We start from the raw sequence: 20924 nt of genomic DNA, 5'->3' as shown, positions 1-20924 counted from the left end.
GTCCCAGGACTGACACACGTCCTCCTGAGCCACCAGGTGTGTCAGCCCCTCTAGGCCACCACGTCCTCAGCTCCATGAACATTTTCTCAAAGTCCCCAGTTCTCAGGAAACTGCTGGATAAACACTTCGCAGAGACGGTGGTGGCAGCGGCTGGCAGGGTGCCAGGCGGCACCGAGCTGCTTCTCCACAGTGAAGTGAGCCCAGCAGGCCCTGGGAGCGGGCGCCAGCTGACAGCGGCCACCGCGGTCCCCACTGACGACACATCCATCGCCCCGACAGCTGCCGGGGGCCCATTTACCTTCTCCAGCACATTGAGCAGACGGCCCCACTGACGGCAGCCCATGAGGGGCCCACAACCCACCCTCCCTGCCTGCCAGGCCTCTGCCCAGGCCCGAGAGTCCACATCCCTTTATCAGCAGCCCTCGAACCCTGTAAACAACCAGGCTGGGGTGGGAGCAGGGGAGGGGCCACACAACAGAGGCCAGCTGACCCCACTCGGCTGGAGCCCCCAGGTCTGTGGGTGAAATACATCCACTGCTCCTCCCGGCACAAGCCCTTCTAGGGGGCACAAGCGGTCACTCTGCACGAGGAGAGGTGTCTGTTCCCGCCAGGCAGAGGGCTGGCACTCCACCTGCCTGGGCCTCTCCCAGCCCAGGACCCATTCTGCTCTCCCAGAAAGCCCACCTGGCAGGCAGGGTGGGCAGGGTTCATCATGCCCATCAGCTCCCTGGGGAAACTGAGACTTAGGGGAGGTGACCCTGAAGGTCACAGAGACGCAGATCACGACCAGAGACCCCAGGTCCTGCCGCTCAAGCAGGGTTTGTAACTTGACACAAACTGCAAATTCTTCATCGCCTTCTGCTCCACCACCGAGCAGGCCTCAGCCTGACACACACACCGGGAGGAACGTGGGTGCGGGCAGGGGGCACCACCATGACCCCGTCCACCTCACTGAGGCACAGCTGGAGGCGCTGGGGCCCCTCTTCCTGCTGCTCCAGGGCAGCGCCTGGCTCTCAGCTTTCCATTCCCCTGGGGCTCTACTGGGGTGGGGTACTGGGCCTCCTCCTGGCGCTGCCCCGACAGACACCTGAGCCTGGACGTCCTCCCCCACAGACACTGCCCGTCAGCCACCCCTCAGGCTGGCAAAGGCACCCCACCTGCCACACACCCATCCATCGCAGAGCCCAGCAGGGGCACATTCCAAGACCCTGTGGATCTGGCCCTGTGCCCTGTCCCCCACCTCACTTTTGGTCTCCCCCAAGCAAGCCCCACCCATGTCATGGCCCACCCTGCCTACTCAGGACCCCTGCAGATGAGGCTGTAGCCCCTCCCTGGCACCTCCTGCTCTGCCCCCGCCCACTCTCCCCGTAACTGGCAGCAGGCTTTGCCAGGTGCCCTCCACCCAGTGGGTTCCCAGGGCCCTCACCCTCACTCCCTGCGTGGGAGGAAGCAGGGCATGGGGACAGCACACAGTGCCTGATGCGAGGGAGGGCTGGCCAGAGTGTCCCATGTGTAGACACTGCCCTCGGGAAAGGAAGTGGGCACGGGCACAGGCTCCTTCCGGGGCTCGGTCGGGGGCACACAGCCATGCCCACAGCCCCTCCCTCCTCCCGTCTCTCTCGGGCAGGGCCCCTGGCGGGTGAAGGGCTCCAGTGCTGACCTCTCGATCCCTGACATCCCAGAAAAAGTGCCCTGCACTGCTAGGGGAAACTGGAACCAAGCGGTAGGGACCTCCTCCTCCACACCAACCATGGGAAGGACCTCCTCCTCCACACCAACCATGGGAAGCACCTCCCAGAGAGGGGCCTTCACCTCCCACCACCGGCCTCCACCTCCCCACCAGTGGCCTCCCACCTCCCCACCACCGGCCTGCTCTTGTTTCTGCCCTAACTTGGAGCCACACCTGGGGCAAGAGGGCCCCCAGAGCATGGCCAGCTGAGGAGGGTGCTCCTTCTGATCCCCTGGCCTGCTGGGATACTGCAGCCCTGACCCCCGTGGCCTCACCCCCACACCCCACCAAGCTTGTGCAGCTCAGCATCTCCACGCCCTACCTGGCTGCTGTGCCCCGGCCGCAGTCTGTGGGGAAGCCAGCCAGTCCGTGGCCAGCCGAAGGGCCCCTCTGCGTTCTCCGGGCCCCGGGAGCAGCTGCCTCCCCGCCAGGCCTGTGCAGGGGGTGTCTCCACCCCTGAGCTGGACAACCAGCTAAAGGCCTGGGCAGGTGGGCCCGCCAGGTTACAGGGTATGGGTGGGGTCTGCGGTCACTGCCTGGGGAGTGTGTGAGCCCAAACACAGCACCCCAAGGCCCCCAACATTGGTGGTAGAGTCAACAATGAACTCCCAACCCCCTCAATTCCAATGTTTCTGAAATCCAAACCTATCATTTCTTAAGGTTCAAGGAAAACGCACCTGAAGGCGGCATGACAGGGAAGGGAACTCCCACTGGGGATGGGGAAGTGAGGGGCCTAGGGTTCGCCCAACAGCCCCATCCTGGCCTAGAGCCGCAGGGCCCTCTGCCAACCTGCCCGGGGCTCCAGCGTTGGGCTGGGGGAACCTTCTCCTGAGGCAATGGGACTGGGCACAGTGGTCCAAGCAGGCAGAAGCAGCAGGCATCTGCCCACCCAGGGCGGCCTGAGGAGCAGGCCCAGAGCCACAGCCGCCAGGCTCAGCTATGGCAGGGCCCGAGGGCAGGGTGCTGGCCCCAAGCCGGACCGGGTGTGCCCAGGCAGAGGGGACGCCAGCAGGGGCTGCGCCAGTTCCCTCCGCTCAGCCTCCCGCAGGACTTCTAGGAACCCGGCCTGATGTAACCCAGCCAGGCCTCTCCTGAGAGCGGAAGGTATGCAGGGGTCTGGGCGCCAGCACAGGAACTATTCCACACACATTCTGTCCCCTCTCCTGGGCCTCAGTTTCCCTTCCCGGAGTCCAGGCCCCCATAGGGCATCCCTGTCCAGAGAGGGCCAGCAACCAAGAAACAGACGGGAAGAAGAGCTGCCCATCAGAAGCCACCAGTCGTGGGGTTGAGGTCCAGGGCTGGGGCCAGCAGTGACCCCTCACCCCCACTCAAGGCCACCTCGGCTTCCTCTTTTGTTGTTTTTGAAGTGAGAACTCAACAAGCTCCCAAAACAGGAACCTCCCCAATGCCAGCGGCCTCCACCACAGCCGTGCCATGACCTCCACCAGCCTGTGCCTCCTGTCCCTCACCCGGGTGGGCCCAGGTTTGTCGGGACCCCCACTCTCTGCCCAGCCCTCCCATCAGGAGCCAGCACACTTGCCTCCCAATCTTTGTCCCTGGCCCGCCCACAGGGGCCGTTCTGGACCCTCAGTGCTCCCCCAGGGGAGGCGGAGCTTGGCACTAACCAGCCCAGGGCCCGCGGGACTCAGACTGAAGCCCCCCAGACGCAGGCTGGGGTTGACCCTCACCTGACAGCCTGGGAAACTGAGGCCCAGGAAGCACAAACAGCCTTGGCCTGGAGCTCACAAGGTTCCCACAGGCTGAAGAGAGAGTCTGCGGGCTCCCTCCCTCAGGGTCCTGCTGGGCCCCTCATCCTGGCAGGGTAATGAGCAGCCTCCATTTGCACACAAACAATTAGCCCAGCGGGGCCCTCCACGGCAGCTGCTCTCCGCAGTGGGCTCGGAGCCCCCCACAGACCTCTCTTCTTATGGGTGTTTACTCAGCAAAGTCAAGGCCTCCTCCAAGATGAAGGGGAGTGGGCTGTACCTGCTGAGGTCCCCCACCTCATACAGAGACCCCAGGACCAGCTGGATGGCTGGGCAGCAGCTGGGGTGCAGAGAGGGTCTGTGTCACTCATCAATGCGAAGTCACACACTGGGGTGGAACCACTCAGGAACCCTCAGGGAACCACTCCCTGCCTCGGGGACCCCTGCAGGGACAGCCAGTGGCAGATCCTCAAGGTGGAGAGAGGCGGTGGGAAGGAGACCCAGCCTGGGCACCTGCTTGGGGTCAGAGAGCAGCCTCCGTACTCCCTACCGGGGCGCCTGGGGCTCACTCAGCAGCAGTGGTGAGGGCGCTGCCCTGAGGCCTGGACTGGGGGTCTGTGCCAAGCATGGGCCCAGGGTGGGGCACGGCAAGGACTCAGATGTCCGGAGACTGGACCCTCCATGAGCTGCATGGACACATGGTCCCATGTCACCTGGGCCTGGCCAGGCACCCAGATCCGCAGCTTGGACACGCCGCCATGTGCACTCAGGAGCATCTGCAGCGTAGACCCACGCATCACAGGCAGCTTCCCTCAAGCCACGCCCACTCGGCCTTGGCCTGCTGGGTTACGGCCTGCTGGGTTACAGCCTGCCGAAGGCAGCCAGGCCTGCGGCTCTTCCCCGGGCTCCCTCTCAGTGACCAGCCTGAGGGAGTCCAGGAGGTGCCCCTGTGGCTGGCACCCACTCCTGGCCTAGGCCCAGCCCTTTCTCAAGAGCCCAGAGCCCCTCATCCTGGGTCCCAGCACCCCGGCCACCCGCCTTGGCCCTCTACTGACCCACTTGGTCCGGCCAAGTGGACGGGGGGACGCTCAGGAAGACAACCGCAAGTGGACAAGGACAGGCCCCCAGGCCGGGAGCTGCACCGGGGCAGCTCTCCATGGGGCTGGGCTGTAGCCAGGCTGGTGCATGGCCCCAGGAGCACTGGCGCAAGCGGGCAAGGTGAGCAAGCCGTTGGGGAAAAGTACCTCAAAAGAGCCACACAGCCTCTGGCCAAAGCCTGGCACGGAGCTATCAAAGGAAGGAAAACTGCAGGCTGGAAGCTGAGTTCAGCCAGACCTGCGCCCTGGCCCAGGGATGATTTTTTTAAATTGTCAACCTTCAAAAATCTGGAGACTTCACACAACAGAACAAATCTTTGAAAACGCAAACATCTGAGCAACACTGAGCCCACCAGGTCACCAATGGCCAGAGCTGAGCTGTGGCTGCTTATCCAGTGAGACAGCCGAAACAGTAGGGGACATCTGGCCCCCTGTCCCTATAGGTCCCACCAGCCTCCTCGCTAGCTCCTGCCCTTAACAGCCTGAGCTCACCCTCCAGTAACCATCTTCCTGTTAGATGCGCAGACCCAGAAGCCTTGCCTGGGTCCAGCCACAGGTCCACACAGGCCTGTAGCCAGAACTCCTGTGTCCCCGTGCCAGGTCCCTTCTATCTCTGAAGCTCCTCTGACCCAGAGCACACATATCAGAACAACAGAAAGCAGGCTGGGCCACTCCCCAGAGACGACGCCCACCTCCCAAGGGGCAGGAGAAGGAGCCTTGGCCTGGCAGACACTGCCACCCTGCCCCTCACACACAGGGCACACCCATCCCCTCTCATCTCGATGACCACATCACCCCTGAAGGCACCATCACGGGATGTGTGGCCAGCCCAAGTAGCCTTGGTGGGACTGTCACCTGCGGGTTCAGCTGAGAACCAAAGTGCCCCAGGCCATGGCCGTGGGGAGTCCTGGCAAAGGGGACAGGTGTGGGCCAGCCTCCAGGACAGCACCCTAACCTGCAGGAGCAAGGAATGGCGGGGAGTGGCACAGGGCGTCTGCAAGGGGCTGCGGCCGGGCCTGAAGGACAGTCACTGCGTCCCTCCCCAGCCAGGCCTGAGCACTGTGAAGCAGGGGTGGGGTCAGCCCAGCACAGCCCTGCTGGGGCCAGGGAGGCAGCTGGTACCTCCAACCAGTGCTATGGGTAGGGCTGTCCCAGCCAGCAGGGTGGCAGAGCACATCTGCAACACACAGGGGACCCGGGGACGGGAGTGGGGAAATGCGGCAGGCCCTGGAGAAGAGGCTTTCCTCCGCAAGCAGGGACCAGCTGTGTGGGTGGACGCCCACCTGCTCTCGGCAACAAGAGGGGCTATGCCTGCCAAGGGCATATGTCATACCCACGCCACCTCCCATCCTCAGCGCCCACTGTACTGGGGATGGAGAAGGAACAGCCAGGGGTAGAGGTACAGGACCCTGTCTCCTGGCCTGAGGCTAGGGGTCAGGTGACAGAGCCCGGAGGCTGCTGAGCCTGGCTGGACCCCAACTCAGGGCCCCCCATAAGCCATTCTCCACTCCACCAGGTCTCTCTCCCACTACTGCTCTCTAGTGTAGATGGGGAAACTGAGGCCCAAGGAGCTCAATGAAATTGCCCTTGGAAAGGGACATGGTGATGGAGTGGCTAACCAGGGTTCAAACTCAGCTCTCTGGACACCCCACTGGGCCTGATGCCCCGCCCCTGCCAGGCCCCTCCCGAAGGCACGACAGCAGCAGCAACCTGAAAATCACCCTGGCCTCGGAGGAGCACTCCCGCCTGGGCCCAGCTGGCTGACGGGCACCCCAGTAACCGGGGCCTGGGCCCCTGGGCAGTCAAGGCCCTGACATCTCCTGGGTCAACCCTAAATCCAACAGTCTATCAATGAACAAACATTTGCCAAGGATTAAGAAGCAGCGGCCCCAGGCAGCAGACTGTGTGTGGCACAGAGAGGAACCGGGCCAGCGTCGGCGGTGGGGGGGGGGTCCCTGACACCAAAGAGGGCTGGGAGATGAGGTAACAGAGCACCTCCAGGCACAGGTGGCAGGACTCCTGGGGAACAAGTAGGGGACAGCACACAGGAGGGGATGGAGAAGGCAGGCTGGGGCAGGAGGCCTTCGGGGGAAGCCGTGCCAGAAGCTCCCCATGGACTACAGGCCTCTGCAGCCTCGTTGTCTTCATCTTGAGACCCCGCGTGACATCACTGGTAGCTGCCAACTCGAATGCTCCAAACACACAGCCAACCACACCCCTGATCCCCCAGCATCTCATCTTGGGCACTCCTTCACCCCAACCCCAGGCTCCTGCAGCTCCTCATGCCTGCTCTTCTGTGAGCTCCTATACATCCCACAATGCCCCATCTTGTGACACCCACTTTTGCCACACCTCCCTGTCTGCTCCAGCTGTGTCTGGGGTCTCCCCACTACCAGATGTGAAACCCATCTGCTAAAGGGTATACGTAAAGTGGGGAGCTGCTGGCATGAGATCACTAGAACTTAGCAGGGAACAAGTCTGGAAAAAGAAGTCAGGAGAGGGCAGACAGATCCCGCCTGGGGCAGGAGAGAGTGACTCGGCCAGAGGACCTGAACCTGAATAGGAAGCCTACCCCAGCAGGACAGAGGAGCAAAACAGCCACGCAGCCTCCACTGCACCCCCCTGAGCAATGGAGGGTGGGCAAGGCAGAAGGGCCTGCACAGGGTTGGAAGGGGTGGGGCTATATCCCCAGCTTCCATCCCACCAGCTCCTGGCCAGGCTTCTTGGGGAGCACCCCCTCCATAGGCTGCAAGGCCAAATGAGTGAGGAGGGGGACTCAGGGGCTGGGGGGCCTGGGCTCAGCCAGCTCTGTAGCTCCAAGGCAAACATGCCCTGCGCCCAGGCGGTTACGGATTCCCCCCACCCCCAAAGCTCAGGCCTGAAGCAGGCACCAAGCCAAGCCAAGCAGCCCTGCCCTGCCCTCAGGAGCCCTTGGGCAGTGCCCTGGGCCGCCAGCGTGCCAGACCCTGGAACAGCCCAGTGTCCTCGCCGCCTTCCAGGAAAGCCAGGAGAGAGGCTGGCAGCAGCTCCCCCGCCTGCCAGGGCCCGCACCAGGAAGCCATTCAGATGGCCAGCCCTGCACGGGGCCTCATCCTCCTGGCCTCCCCGAGGCCGTGCCCTCCATGCCATGGGAAGACATGGGGCCCCGGACACTCACCCTAGGCCAGCCCAGGATTCCCAGGGGAGGCAGTCCCTCCCACCCAGCAGGCCTGGGCACAGGCACTCACAGACCCTGGGGCCACCCCCATCCCTCCCTCCCCAGGCCCAGCCCGGGCAGCGGGTACCAACCTCGTTTGTGCAGCCAGCCCTCCTTCACAATAGCCACGTCGCTCATGGTGCCCGAGGCTTCCAAGATGCTCTCGCGCTCCTCTCAGGCTGGCGCTCCCCAAGCCCAGCTGGCCTGGCCACAGCCTCTGGGAGAAGCAAAGGAAGCTGAGTATGAGGCCATGCCAGGCTAAGGGAAGCTCCTCGCCCAGGGTGAGTCGGAGACCCACTGCACGTGCCTGGGGGGTCCACCTGCACCTGCCTTCCCAGGTGGGCTGCCATCCCTCTAGGCTCTCTGACCCCCAACTGCCGGCCTGCCTTACCTCCCCCCAAAACACTCATGGCTGCCAAGTGTAAAATCCATGTAATTGAACACAGTTCCCTGGACCTGGGCCTCTCTTCATTCTAGGCTGAGTCCCCAGCCCCTGCCACCACTCCCCTCAACAACCTGGCCCTGAGAGCTGCTGCCTTGCTCACCTCCCCATTCCCACCTCCCTGAGCCTTTGGACAAATCATCCCCATCCCCAAAAGGCCTTCCCAGCCTGCCTAACCTGATGCACCAGCTGACAGGCTGCCTCCTCCAGGCAGTCCCTTTGAGACTTATTTGACCTAGGCTGGCTCTGCCTTCCCTAAGCCCCTGGTGACAGATGGCCCCGTTTGCTCTCCCTGTCCATGGTGTTCCTACCCATGGATCCTGGGACAGGGAACAGGGCTCCTCCCTGCTCCCCAGACTAGGAAAGCAAAGAAATTCAAACATGAAGAAGACTGGACCAGGATGCAGGCCACTGGCGCAAACGGCAGCCCAGAGCCCTCCAGGGCGAGCCCAAAAACCTCCTGGGAGAAACCCCAGGCCCCTCCTAAACCACAGCGCCCCTGCCGGTCTGAATCTGGTTCATTCATTTGGCCAACGTGTACCAGGCGTCTCTGGCTTTGCCAGGCCCAGTGCTGGGCGCTGGAGACAAAGAGAGGTTCAGACAAGTCGGTCAGTGAGGAGCACCCAGTCCAGGGTGGTTAGAGACCCATAATTACAGCAGTCGGGAGGCAGCAAGTAAGTGGGGGAGCACTGGACAGGCCCCTACCCTGCAGTGGCCCACCAGCCAGCCCTCACCTGAGCACACTTTATCCATTGATCCTGCATGGCTTCCTCATTTCCCCTCTGATAGATGAACTCCTAGGCATCCCTCAAAACCCAGTTCCCACATCACCAACTCCTGGCATCCCGAGAAAGAGCACTTGACATGCTCTTCCTGTGAGCAGTCCTCTGCTACCCTTCCAGACGGGCCTTCCTGAGGGGAGGAGGGTCCTCTCTGGGACCTCCAGGCCAGGCAGAGATACCTGACGACCTCTGCGGAATGGACCCCAACATGGGTCTTTCCACAGTCAGCCAAGATGCTCTCCCGCCAGGCAACCTTTCTGGCCTCCTGAGGCCTGGGCTGGACACCCACAGAGGGGTGCTTTGCACTGACTGTCTTAAGCTACATTTAGAATGGCAGGAAGGCCCACTGCCTCGTGTCTAATGCCAGGACAGGGAAGACTACACCTTGCTCAAAGAGGGAAATGCCCCAAGTACTCAGCAGGATGGAAAGCAGGCCAGACCTGAGGAGGGCAGGGCTCCCAGCCGCGCACGCCTCAGGCACAGGGGGCTCTGACGACAGAGTGGGCGTGGCCTGGAGGCAGAGGGCTGGACTCAAAGACCTCTGGATGTCCCCCCACCCCCCACCAGGGCCTGCGCCCCTCCAAGGCCTGCTGCTGACAGAGTCAGACAGCTGTCCAGAGCCATGTGTAAAAATACATCTGTGCACACACAGGGTGGTGTACGTCTGCACAGAAACGTATACACCAGGCCAGTACAGGGCTGCCTGTGGAGGCGGAGGGACCCCAACTTCCCACAGCCTCTGTACCTGCCACCTGCCTTTATCATAAGCACATATTCTTGCTACTGTTATTATTTAAGTCACAACTTAAAAAAAAAAAAAAAATACTCTGTGTTTCGAAAGGGTTCCTCCATCTGCCTCCAGAACCCTGGTGTATGAGAAGTCTATACAGCTCCGGGGAGAGGGAACCGGGCCTCCACCAATGCACTCCGCCCTTTGCTTGGATGAGGGACTCAAAGCAGTCAAGAAGTGGCCACCTGGAGCAAGGCCAAGAGACCCAGGAGTGAATGTGGGGCGGCCTCTGGCTACAGAGCAGGGGCCCAAGCCAACCCCGCTTACCACAGCAGCACTCAGGGGCCGTCCCGACAGGACCAAGGCTCGCTAGAGCCCCAGGATACTCAATCTAAGGGGCAAGCCCCAGCTGCCCTCTAAGCCTCGGCCTCTGGGACGAGCGGGCAGGACCTCCAGGGCCCACCCAAGACAGGAAGCAGTTCCGGGGCCCAGGAGGGTCAGTCCTTTGTGGCTAGCCTGGGTACCCCGCCACCACGTACAACTTTTTGTCCGTGGGAAATGAAGTCTCCTTCCGGGGCCCTCCCACAAACTTGAAGGCCGGCCGCGGCGAGCCTTTCTCCTAACCCCGGGGCACCTCCGCCGGCTGTCTCGCTGGCCCAACGCCCGGGGAGCCCCACGGCCCGCAGGGGCACCCCAAGCCCCAGCCCCAGGCCCGGCGGCGCCCCTTCTCCCGGGCCCCGGCCTCGCCGGGTGGAGCGGCCTCCCCAAGGTCATGAGGGAGGCTGGGGCCGGCAGCCTGCACCCCCGGCGCCCGGCGTGGGGCCGCCCTCCCTTGGCCGGGCCCGCGCGCCCCGCGCCCTCCCCGCCCAGGCCCGCTCGGCCACTTCCTGCTCCCGCTCCTCCATTCTGGCGGCGCCGCGGCTCGCGCCCCGGCCCGACCGGCCGGGAACAAAGCGGCCCGGCCCGCGGGGAGGAAATCCGGGCCCGGGCGGCCGCGGCGGGCGGGGACTCACCGGGCCGCCGCGTCCGAGCGCGAGCGCGGGCCTAGCCGGGCCGCGGCCTCCGGCGCCCGCCGCTCCGCATCCCCGCGGGCCGGCGCTGGGCGGGGCCGGGCTGGAGGCCGCGGCGGGCAGGGGCGCTGCTCGGGGCCGGGCCTCGCGTGCTGCTGCCGCTCGGTGCCCGGTGCCCGGCGCTCGGTGCTTGGCCGCCTGCTCCCGTCCTTCGGGCCGCGCTGGCTGCGCTGGGCCGGCCGCCTGCCGCGCTCGGTCCTGCCGCCGCCGCCGGCCCGCCCTCTCCCCGCCCCGCGCCCGCCCCGCGCCCGGAGCCGCCCGCCCACATCCGCCTCCGCCGCCCGGGGCGTCCCCACCGCGCGGCCGCCCGGGCCCGCGGCGAGGGCGGAGCGCGCCCGGGAAGCGCGCGGCCGGGCTGAGGGGCGGCCCCCGGCGGCCTAGGGCCTGGGCTGGGCCGCTAACAGAGCCCGGCCACCAGCCAGCCCGTCCCGGGGCCACGCCTTCTCTGGCCTCAGTTTCCCCATCTGTAAAGTGACCCGGCGCTTCTGGACTCGCTCTGCCCTGACCCTACTAGACCAGACCCGAGACCGGTCAGGGACGAATCCCGGACTTCTGCCTCCACTGCGCGGGGCGGGGGTGGGTTAGGTTGACTTTCAGGCCGTGCCCCACCTATGCACTGCCCCACTCTAGGGGGCGTGGAGGGGACGGCCAAGAGTGTCCTAAAAGGCCCAATCCCAGGACCTTGTGCCTCTGGGGGAAGTGCGGAGGTCAGTTGGAGGTGTGCCTCCAAGGAGCAGGAAGGCTCCGAGGGGACTCAACCATTCACCTAGGTACTGGCAGCTACACTCACAAAAGGGAGACTTTGCTGGGGAGTGGGAGAAGAGGGGCACACCTTGCCTGGGTCCCACCTTGAGCTGGGAGCAGACACCAGACAGAGGAGGAGTGGTGTCTAGGGTGGGCTGTGACAGCTGAGAGCCCAGGACCCTCCCTGCTGGGTGGACTTGGTCAGCCCCGACACCCAGTCCGAAGTCCACTGGGAGGCAGATGGCCCCGGTATGGAGTGAGTGAATGGGACACAGACCCCCTTCTCCTGCACACTCACAGGACGATGCAGGTGACTGCCACCCCGACCCCTTCCCAGCCAGAAGTTCCTCCAACAACTGCCCCTCCCCCATTCCAGAGGCCCACAGTTGATAATAACCCTTTTGTGAAAGAGGGACTCTTGTGAGTTAACCTTCCTGAGGCTAAGTATTGGGGTGGGGGGAGCATTTTTATTTTCAGCCTGAGTGACTTCAGCTGGCAGCAGGGGAGGGGGTGGGAGGAGATGTAGACAGAGGCAGCAGGTTCGGCCCAGTGCTCAGGACAGAGTCTGCAGCCAAAACTGGGGCTTCATCCCTGCCTCTTGGGGCTGACCAAGAGAAGGACTCTCTCCCGCTGCATGGGGGCACTGGCTCCTCAGGCAGGGGACTCCCCATTCCTGCCTCTCCCCTGAGCACCTCTGCTCCCTCCCAGCTCAGACTTTGTAACCCCAGAAAGGGCCCGACCTCCAGGGGGCCAAGTCAGAGGCCCAGTGGTCTGTGCCGCCTGGGTGGGATACCTGACCCAAGGGTTGCCCCCAGAGCCCGGGCGTCTGGTGTCTGTCTCTCACCCAGCAAACCTGCACCATGGGCCACCTGGGGCTCCCTCTGGGACTGTCCCACCTGCCCATTGCTCCCCCTGGAAGAGTTCCTGGTATCTGCCCACCATCCTCGGCTCTGCCATGCAAGGATAGAGGAAGGAATTCAGGGAGGAAGCAGAGGATGAGAGAGCCATGAGAGGAGGCCAGCAAGTGGCCGAGGCTGGGGGGTGTGGGAGGGAGCAGGGCACCCTCTCATGGAAGAGGCAGTGACACCGCGGGCTGTTCTTGAAGGGGTCGGACCTCCTGCTTATTTTGCACTGGCTGTCTCCGAGAAGGCCTCCCACTCTTCCCAGCCTGGTGCCCTGGCATCCGCTGGTGCCTGCAACCCACTGTGGGCCCCACACTCCAGTCCTGTCTTCACCTTGGCGTGAACTGCCCTCCCCCAAGACGGGGATCTCCCAGTGGGCAGGGCCAGCTCCCTCTCCTCTGGCCTCCCAGAGGGAAAGCAGAGTCCTCTCTTCGAGAATACCCCCTCCCACCCCAGACAGAATGGCCAGGAGAGAACCCAGTCCCATGGCTGCTGCTGGGACTGCTGAGGAGCTCTGTGGCCAGATGTTTCCAACTAAAACTGCTACACCAGGGGAGGGCCCACCGGCTGCCTCCTGCCAGAGCTCAGGGGCCTCCTGCCCTGTCACCTTCTGCAGCTGCTGGCCGGGGGCAGGACTCCAGGGCCCTGGGCTGTGTAGGTCCCGGCAGCAGCTGCAGGGCGGGGCCCCAGGGCAGCTCACAGGCCAGATGGCCGCCTATGTCTGGAGAGGGTCTGCCTGAACCACCACCGCCGTGACAGTGGCCGTGTGACAGTGTCCTGTCATTCTACACTTGAGACTCAGCCAGTCACAGGGGCTCTGAGGACTGCAGGCTGGCCAGGATCCCAGTACCAACTCTGGGCGCTCTCTGCCTGGGACAGCCCCCCTTCCCTGATCAGCATGGGGCAGGAGGGACCTGAACCCAGACATCCCGACCTGAGAGGCACAAGGAGCTTCTCTCCCACTGTCCACTCCCCCTCCTCTAACCCATTCCTAGCTGGGCCCACCTTCCAGGTCCTACCCTGGGCTCCCGAAGACAGCATCCTGACCCTCCTTGTGTACCACAACCCCCATTAAGTGTCCAGGCTCTCTCTGTCCCGCCAGCCAGGCAGGGCAGGCTAGGGTGTTTGCTGCCAGCCTAGAGTGGGGAGCTGTCAGCCTGTTGCCCAGAGCCCCAGGGTGGCAGGCCACCCCTACTTGCTCTGAAGGCTCAGCGGCTGGGGGTGTGGGCAGGCAGGGCTGAACTGCTGCCACAGAGGAGTCAGTATTGGGGATGGTGGGACCATTGGTTATCACTCACAGAAGCAACCATCATGCATTCACTCAACAAACATTTACTGAACACCCACTTGCATCCTGCCAACTTTTAAGCACCAAGTGAACAAAACAGCCCTTCCCTTTTGGAAGGAGATGGGATATCCCACAATCACAGGACACCAAGAATGGGCTGGAGAGGAAGGTATGCAGCCCAAGGGATTGGGAGGGAGCTTAGCTAAGGTGGGCAGGAACGGCCACCCTGACTAAGGAGTGGACTTTGAGCAGAGACAGGAATGAAGAGAAGCCAGTGAAGGGTTCTTTGGGGAAGAACATTCCAGAACCTGAGAGCTTGCTGAGTGCCAGGCCCTCTAGTTAATTTTCACAAAGACCCCAGGATGCACTCTGATTCCCATTTTGCAGATGAGGGTTATTGAGGTTCAAAGAGGTTAAAGGTTTGGTCGTGCTCAAGATTGGGAGGGGCCAGGGCAGGGCTCTGATCTAGGCAGGGCAGGAAGGGAGCAGTCACATCTGGGTTCACCCTTAGCTTACTTGAATTCAGCTATTCCTGCTGGTGGCCGGGGCAAGGCAGATGATTATTTAAATGGGTGGAGGGAGGGCCTTCCTCAGGAAGGGGTCCTCAGGGTGGGTGGCCAGCAGCGATGGGAGCCAGGCCTCTGCTGTCCCTAAGCTGGTCTCAGTGGCTGTAAGTGCAGTGTCATTCCAGGGGTCCAAGCTGCAGTTGCCAGGTTTAGGAAATAAAGATGCAGGCCATCCAGTGAAACAAGGAATGATATTTTAGTATAACAACGAGGCCTTCCTTCCCAGACTTCAGATCCCACTGTGGGCTCCACTCCTCCTGCACACATATACCTGGCTGGGTCCTGTCCTTTGTGATCCAGCCCCTCTTCCAGCACCACCCCCACCCCACTGCAGGGCCTTGGTCAGGGCGACTCCTCCATTACATCCTCCATTTCCCAGACTCCAAGGCAGAGCAGAATGAAACTGGCTGAATTCAAATCCTGGTTCAGTGACTTACTGCCTAATATATGGCCCTGGGTATCTTACCTAACCTCTCTCATCAAAAAGGTATAAAAAATAAGAGCATCTAGTTAATGGGACTGTTGTGAAGATGATCGGGTGGTCTAGAGTACCTTGAAACCTGCTCAGTCAAGGGCAGCCCAGGTTGCGCCCCTGGGAAAAGGCTCCACCTGCCGGGGAGAGACCCTGGCCCCGACAAACACACTCTACTTCTCTGGCGACTTCCCTGTCCCAGAAGCAGGCGTCCCCCTCACATCTTCTCAATGCTTCTTTGCCCTGAACACTTTCCCCCACTCCTCCCTACCCCCACTCCCATGCCAGCCCCTGTCCGGAGTCTCCTCCTCTTTGAACACGTTCCTGTCTACCCTGGGCTCTGGAGGGCTTCCGACTCCCTCTGTTATGGCGTTTGTCCCCGCCATGCCACGATGTTTGCTGGGAGGTGCCCGTTTTCCGTGCCTCTCTGTGCTGGGTCCCCCATAGACGCTGGGCTGGGGTCTGTGGAGAGGATGGAAGTCCCCGTTCTGGACTCCAGGATCGAGATCCTGCTTGAATGTTTGGAATAGGGTCTCAGCTGAATTAAATTCAAAAAGAGGCTTTCAAGGAAGAAGGAGGTGTCATCTTTGCAAAATTAACGACCCCCAATCCACGCACCCCCTACCCCATCCCAAGGCCGGCGCCCTGCGAGGTGGCAGGAGGCCGGGGTCCCGGGTTTACCCTTGGGTGACTGCCCAACGCGCGCTGGGATAGAAGCGGACCCTCGGAAGGGTTCCCTTTGCAGACTGGCGCAGTGAGGACCCCATGCCTGGAAAGGTTGGGAGGTGGGGGACCCAGGCCAACGCGCCAAGTATCGCGAGAGACCCCCAGCCCCCGCGCAGTGCCCTAAACCCCCCTCTCACCCCAGCGCCCCTGCTGGCTGCGCGCGGGGCCCGGCCGGGAAGGGGGGGCGAGAGTGACCTCAGCGGTTCCGCCGCTCCGGGAAGTAGCTCGGCCCGCCCCCTCCGGCCCCCGCCCCGAGTTTCGCTCTCTCCGGGGCGGGGCAATTGGCGGGCGGCGCTGGGCCAGCCAAGTTGGAGCGCGCCCCGCCCGGCGCCCTCGCCGTCCCCGCGCCCTCCCCGCCGGGGCGCGCTGCCCGCAGCTCCACGAGCGCCAGGGCCGCACTGGGGAGGGCGCGCGGCGCGGGCAGCGACCGGAGAGGAGCACGGGGCGGCGGAGGTGAGCGCGGGGGGCGGGCTCCCGGCTCTGCCCGCCCCGCCCGCCGGCCCGCTCCCCGCGGCCGCGCTGCCATAAATGGGGCCGCCGGCGGCGGCATCTGGTGGGCCGGGCGGCAGCTGGAGGCGGCGCGGAGGCGTGGGGCGGGCGGCGGCGCAGCCACCGGGGCGTCGGGGACGCTGCGAGCGAGGGGCCGCCCGGGAGTGAAGTTCAGGAGCGCCCGGCGGGGACGCGCGCAGCTTTGCGCGGCTCCGGCCCCTGCGCCAGAGTCCCGGGACCCGCCCCCGCGGCAGAGTGGCTACTGTTTACTTTCGATCGAGTTTTTCCTGCTCGGGGCAGGTGCCCGCGGCGGCTCCGGACGGGCGGTTGTGCGCGTCATTCCCGCGCCGCTCTTTCCGCGCTGCCTGCAGCTGGGAAGGGCGCTTCGCAGGCGTCTCCAGGCGCGCTGACGGGCGTCCCGTTTGTGCCCAGGTGATGACGGCGGCGGCATGGAGTTCCCTGAGCACGGCGGACGGCTGCTGGGCCGCCTGAGGCAGCAGCGCGAGCTGGGCTTCCTATGCGACTGCACCGTGCTGGTGGGCGACGCGCGCTTCCCAGCCCACCGTGCAGTGCTGGCCGCGTGCAGCGTCTACTTCCACCTCTTCTACAGGGACCGGCCCGCGGGCAGTCGCGACACGGTGCGGCTCAATTGCGACATCGTCACGGCGCCCGCCTTCGGCCGCCTGCTGGACTTCATGTACGAGGGCCGCCTGGACCTGCGCAGCCTGCCTGTCGAGGACGTCCTGGCGGCCGCAAGCTACCTGCACATGTATGACATCGTCAAGGTCTGCAAGGGCAGGCTCCAGGAGAAGGACCGAAGTCTGGACCCAGGGAACCCTGCCCCAGGGGCAGAACCTGGTCAGCCACTGTGCCCTTGGCCTGTCTGGACCGCGGACCTCTGCCCAGCTGCCCGAAAGGCCAAGCTCCCCCCGGTTGGGGTCAAGGCTGCCCTCCCTCCTCGAGCATCTGGGCCTCCTCCCTGCCAGGTCCCAGAAGAGTCAGACCAGGTCCTGGACCTGTCGCTGAAGCCTGGCCCAAGGCAGGAGCGGGTCCACCCACCGTGCATCCTCCAGACACCTCTCTGCAGCCAGGTGCAACCAGGGGCCCAGCCACTGGTGAAGGATGAGCGGGACTCACTGTCCGAACAGGAGGAGAGCAGCAGCTCTAGGAGCACCCACAGCCCCCCGAAGCCACCTCCTGTTCCTGCAGCCAAGGGCCTGGTGGTGGGCTTGCAGCCGCTGCCTGTCAGCGGAGAGAGCAGCCGGGAGCTGGAGCTGGATGTAGGACGACTGGCGAGTGAGGACGAGCTGGGGCCTCGTGGGCCCCTCTGCATCTGCCCGTTGTGCAGCAAGCTGTTTCCCAGCTCCCACGTGCTGCAGCTGCACCTCAGCGCCCACTTCCGTGAGCGAGACAGCACCCGGGCCCGGCTCTCCCCTGAGGGCGCGGCACCCACCTGCCCGCTCTGCGGGAAGACCTTCTCGTGCACATACACACTGAAGAGGCATGAACGGACACACTCGGGTGAGAAGCCGTATACATGTGTGCAGTGTGGCAAAAGTTTTCAGTACTCCCACAACCTGAGCCGGCACACCGTGGTGCACACTCGAGAGAAGCCGCATGCCTGCCAGTGGTGTGACCGCCGGTTCACGCAGTCTGGGGACCTCTACCGCCATGTCCGCAAGTTTCACTGTGGCCTCGTCAAGTCCCTTCTGGTGTGATGCATCCCTGTGGGTCCTGAGGGTGGGGTGGAAGGGAAGGGATGGGCCCTCCCAGGTGGGACACTGCATGGGGTGTGAAGCCTGGCCAGGTGGAGGTCCCTGCTCGGGCCGGATGGCTCCGCCCGCCTGGCAGTGAGAATGCTGCGGCTTCCCCGAACTTGGCCTCAGACTTGGTGACTTGGGCAGCCTTCCTCCCGCCTTGCCTCTTTCCCCTCACTCCCCAACTCATTCCGGCCCCCCAGGCTGTGCCCTGCCTAGGCTATGACACTATCTTCCTCTCCCGTCCCCTCCAGCGAAGTTCTGAGGGGTGTCCAACCAGCACCTGGCTCTGCCCCGGTTTCTCCGTGTGAGATGGCACATCATCTCCCGGCCCGGGACTTCCCTGACCACCTCTCTGGCAGGCTTGGGGAGGCCTTCATGAGCCTGGCCCCACGCTAGGTGAATTAGTCACATGTCAGAAAAGTTGTTGGTGTGCATCCCGATGGGGCGCTGGGAGGGAACAGGACACTCCTGGGGAGTGGCAGCAGGAACCCCTGCCAGGAAGGCCTGGGGCATAGTGAGTGCCAGCAGGGGCCATCTGGGCACAGCTGGTGTCTCGGGGTGGGGGGGGTGCAGCCCCAGCAGGGATCCTAAGGCAGCAGAAGTAGAGCCAGCTAGAAGCTGAGTGGCTGTGGTGTCATTGTCACTTGGGTGGGATGTGGGTCCATGAGAGAGTGCAATTATGACCACACTGTAACTTTGGGCAGAGAAAGTGGGAATTTGGAACTGGATTCTCTTTAGACCCAGGAAGAGCCTCCCGAGGCGGCCAGATGTCTGCTGGTGGCTGCCCAGCCACATGCTTCTCTGCCTGAGTGCAGGTCTAGGACGCCTCTGGGCATCCCCCAGGGTGGGGCTTGGGCCACTGAGCTCTGTACTGCTGCTGGGCCACCGTGGGCCTTACCTTGAAGGTCACTCTGCCTGCTAGAGGGTCTCCCTGGAGCTGTGGGCATTTCCATGCACTGACTGAGCAGAGGCAAAGGTTGCCCTGTCCGCCAAGGGCAGGGTTTGCGGGCCTTCCTTTCCCCACGGCGAGGCATGGGTGAAAGTGGCCATGGCATCAGGGGTAGGGGCAGGCGAGGAGTGGGAGTCGCAGCACCCTGGCCTGCAGCACCCTGGCCTCCATCCACAGCCTTAGACTGACACTCCTTGCACATGAATAGAATATGAAGACCACAACCCCCGCACATGTCGTTGGTTCAGGTCGCCCTGCTTTGCCTGCCTAATTAAGCAAATCTTGCTGCCAGAACCTCACTGGCCTCTGGGGGTCAGCAGGTGCAGAGCCACCTGGACACCTGGAGACCACCTGGGATGTTTCCTCTGTGGCTGGGAATGGCCTTGACAGCAGAGTGCAGCCAAGTCTACGTTATTTTCTCTTCTCCTGACAACACTGGATGTCATATTTATTAACCTGGTCTGGAGTGAAAGACCATCCCTAGTGCATCTCCCACATGCCCTAGGCTCCTGGTGTGCTGGGTGCCAGCCTGGGAGCCCAGTGCTTCTAGGTGATGCCCCCCGGCTCAGAGGCCCTGGATGGCTTTGGTCTCAAGACAGCTGGGGGAGGGGCCTGCTTCTGATTGTCCTGGGCCCTAGCCCCTACCTCTGCAAGGGCTCGGTGTGATGTGCTCCATAATCGGGGGGGGGTGTGTGTGTGTGTGTGTGTGTGTGTGTGTGTGTGTGTGTGTCCATGCGTCTAGCACATGGCAAGGCCCAAACCAACCCGGCACGCCGCAGATGGGCAGCTACACTGTCGCCCAAGCACGGAGATGTGGCCGCGGCACTGGTTCCCCCAGTGGTTTCCATGGGGGAACTTCCCTTTGCTGGGGTGGGCAGCCTGCCCTGAGCTATCAACACTGGATTTGTTGTCTTCCGCACAGCTACTGTGAAGATAATGTAAGGAGAAGTGGTCAGTTTTAATTTTATAACTGACACAGTTGTGTTGAAATATATACATGTACATATATTTAAGACACTAATTGTGTGGGAGAGTTTGGTAGAGGCCTGTGCAGACACAAGGCAAGCAGAGTCAGCAGGGTGGGGGTCTCCTGGGCCAGCTCAGCACCTGTGGATGCTCTGACCCCGGGGGTTGGGGACAGCTCCGGGCTAACCCCAGCAGACAATTGTTGGTGCACAGTGTCTAGGAGGCGTGGGAATGGGTGCTGTCTTCCTCTTTTCACATGATGGCGACAGTAATAAAGCCCACCTCCAGTGGAAACAGCAGTGACTATTCCTGGGGACGGGTGGGGATAGGTGTCCCAGATGCCACCACGTGCTCATGCTGGTGGATGGGGGAGGCTGGGACAGGGCTGAGGTGGCACCCCCTCTTTCCCCAGGTTTGTCCGCAGCTGCCAGTGTTTGGGGGAGGGGAGTCCAGGGAGGCACATCTGTCAGGGAGGTACAGAACGCAGGCCAGCTTGGGCACGGGAGGCCACAGTGGTTTCTTGCCCTGGGGAAGGAGGCTGGACCCTGGAGGAAACCTGCGAACCTGGGGATGCCATGGCCCTCCCCACTACCCTACGCCCTTGGGCCTCTGGCAGGTGGGAGAAGAAATTTCTAGAGCCCTGTGCCAGGCTGGGCTGGGCTCTGGGCTGATGAGGCTGGGGTGGGCAGTTCCACGCCTCCTCTGTCCTGCTCCCTCCAGAGACCTTGCAGGGGGTCATTAGCCCTGAGCCCTCCCTGAGGGGAGCACAGCCTTCCTTTCCAGGCCAGATGGGGCAGGGCCTCCACATGTGCTGTAAGCGTCAACACAGTGCCCTCTTGGCTTGAGAAGAGCCAGGGTAAGCCCCAGGCCCAGGACAGGGTGGGGATGGTGCTGGCCAGAGGGTCCTCAAAGTCAGGCTGAGCTGGTGTGCAAGGGCCTGCCCCTCTTGGGCAAGCTCCTGCCACCTTCCCAGTCCTGACCCCAAATACAGGTCCTTCCTTCTGGGAGGTAGTGCTGGCTCCTCCCCTACCCACCCCCCACACCCACCCTGCCTCCTGCTGAGCCTGGACCAGTGCCCTGTCCTGCAGGGAGGCCCTCTCATGTTCCCTGTTGGGCTCATGACTCAGCCCAGGCCTCTCAACCCAGAGGAGGAGGCTGTTGCTATGCCAACCATGCAGAAAAGGAGGATGGTCTGCTGTCCCCTAGGGTGCATGGGGCTTCCTGGGGCCCCTCCAGCCTGCCCAGCTGTGCCACACTGTGCTTACACTCAGCTGACTGCTAGAGCTGTCGCCGAAGCTTTCAGTCCCACT

General features: G+C 63.2%; 2 protein-coding genes across 6 annotated transcripts in view; one reads left to right on the top strand and one right to left on the bottom strand.

The window, feature by feature from the left end:
- LOC105489842 (AKT serine/threonine kinase 1) overlaps positions 1-14221 on the bottom strand; it is a 28894-nt gene extending 14673 nt beyond the window's left edge. The window contains exons 1-2 of one of the 5 annotated variants that reach the window (XM_071099487.1): positions 14203-14221; positions 7821-7945 (exon numbers count right to left, since the gene is read on the bottom strand). In XM_071099487.1, coding sequence (XP_070955588.1) covers positions 7821-7866 — 46 coding nt within the window. In that variant the 5' untranslated portion in view covers positions 7867-7945; positions 14203-14221. Of the gene's footprint in view, positions 1-7820; positions 7946-8904; positions 8924-9778; positions 9798-10009; positions 10029-10695; positions 10963-14202 lie in introns of those variants that run through there. The other 4 variants (XM_071099484.1, XM_071099488.1, XM_071099486.1 and 1 more) reach the window with 4 other exon arrangements.
- A 1836-nt stretch (positions 14222-16057) lies between these two features.
- Positions 16058-20273, top strand: LOC105489843 (zinc finger and BTB domain containing 42). Its single transcript, XM_011755021.3, has one exon. It carries the CDS (start codon positions 16389-16391, stop codon positions 17655-17657), a length of 1269 nt encoding a protein of 422 aa, XP_011753323.1. The 5' UTR covers positions 16058-16388; the 3' UTR covers positions 17658-20273.
- Positions 20274-20924: the final 651 nt, after the last annotated feature.

The sequence above is a fragment of the Macaca nemestrina genome, chromosome 7 (assembly GCF_043159975.1).
Source record: "Macaca nemestrina isolate mMacNem1 chromosome 7, mMacNem.hap1, whole genome shotgun sequence".
NCBI classification, from domain to species: Eukaryota; Metazoa; Chordata; class Mammalia; order Primates; family Cercopithecidae; genus Macaca; species Macaca nemestrina.
Note: the sequence above shows the minus strand (reverse complement) of the source record. Positions and strands in the feature narration are given on the sequence as shown.

Coding starts and splice junctions, on each gene's coding strand:
- LOC105489843 (XM_011755021.3), top strand. CDS start 16,389: ATGGAGTTCCCTGAGCACGGCGGACGGCTGCTGGGCCGCCTGAGGCAG.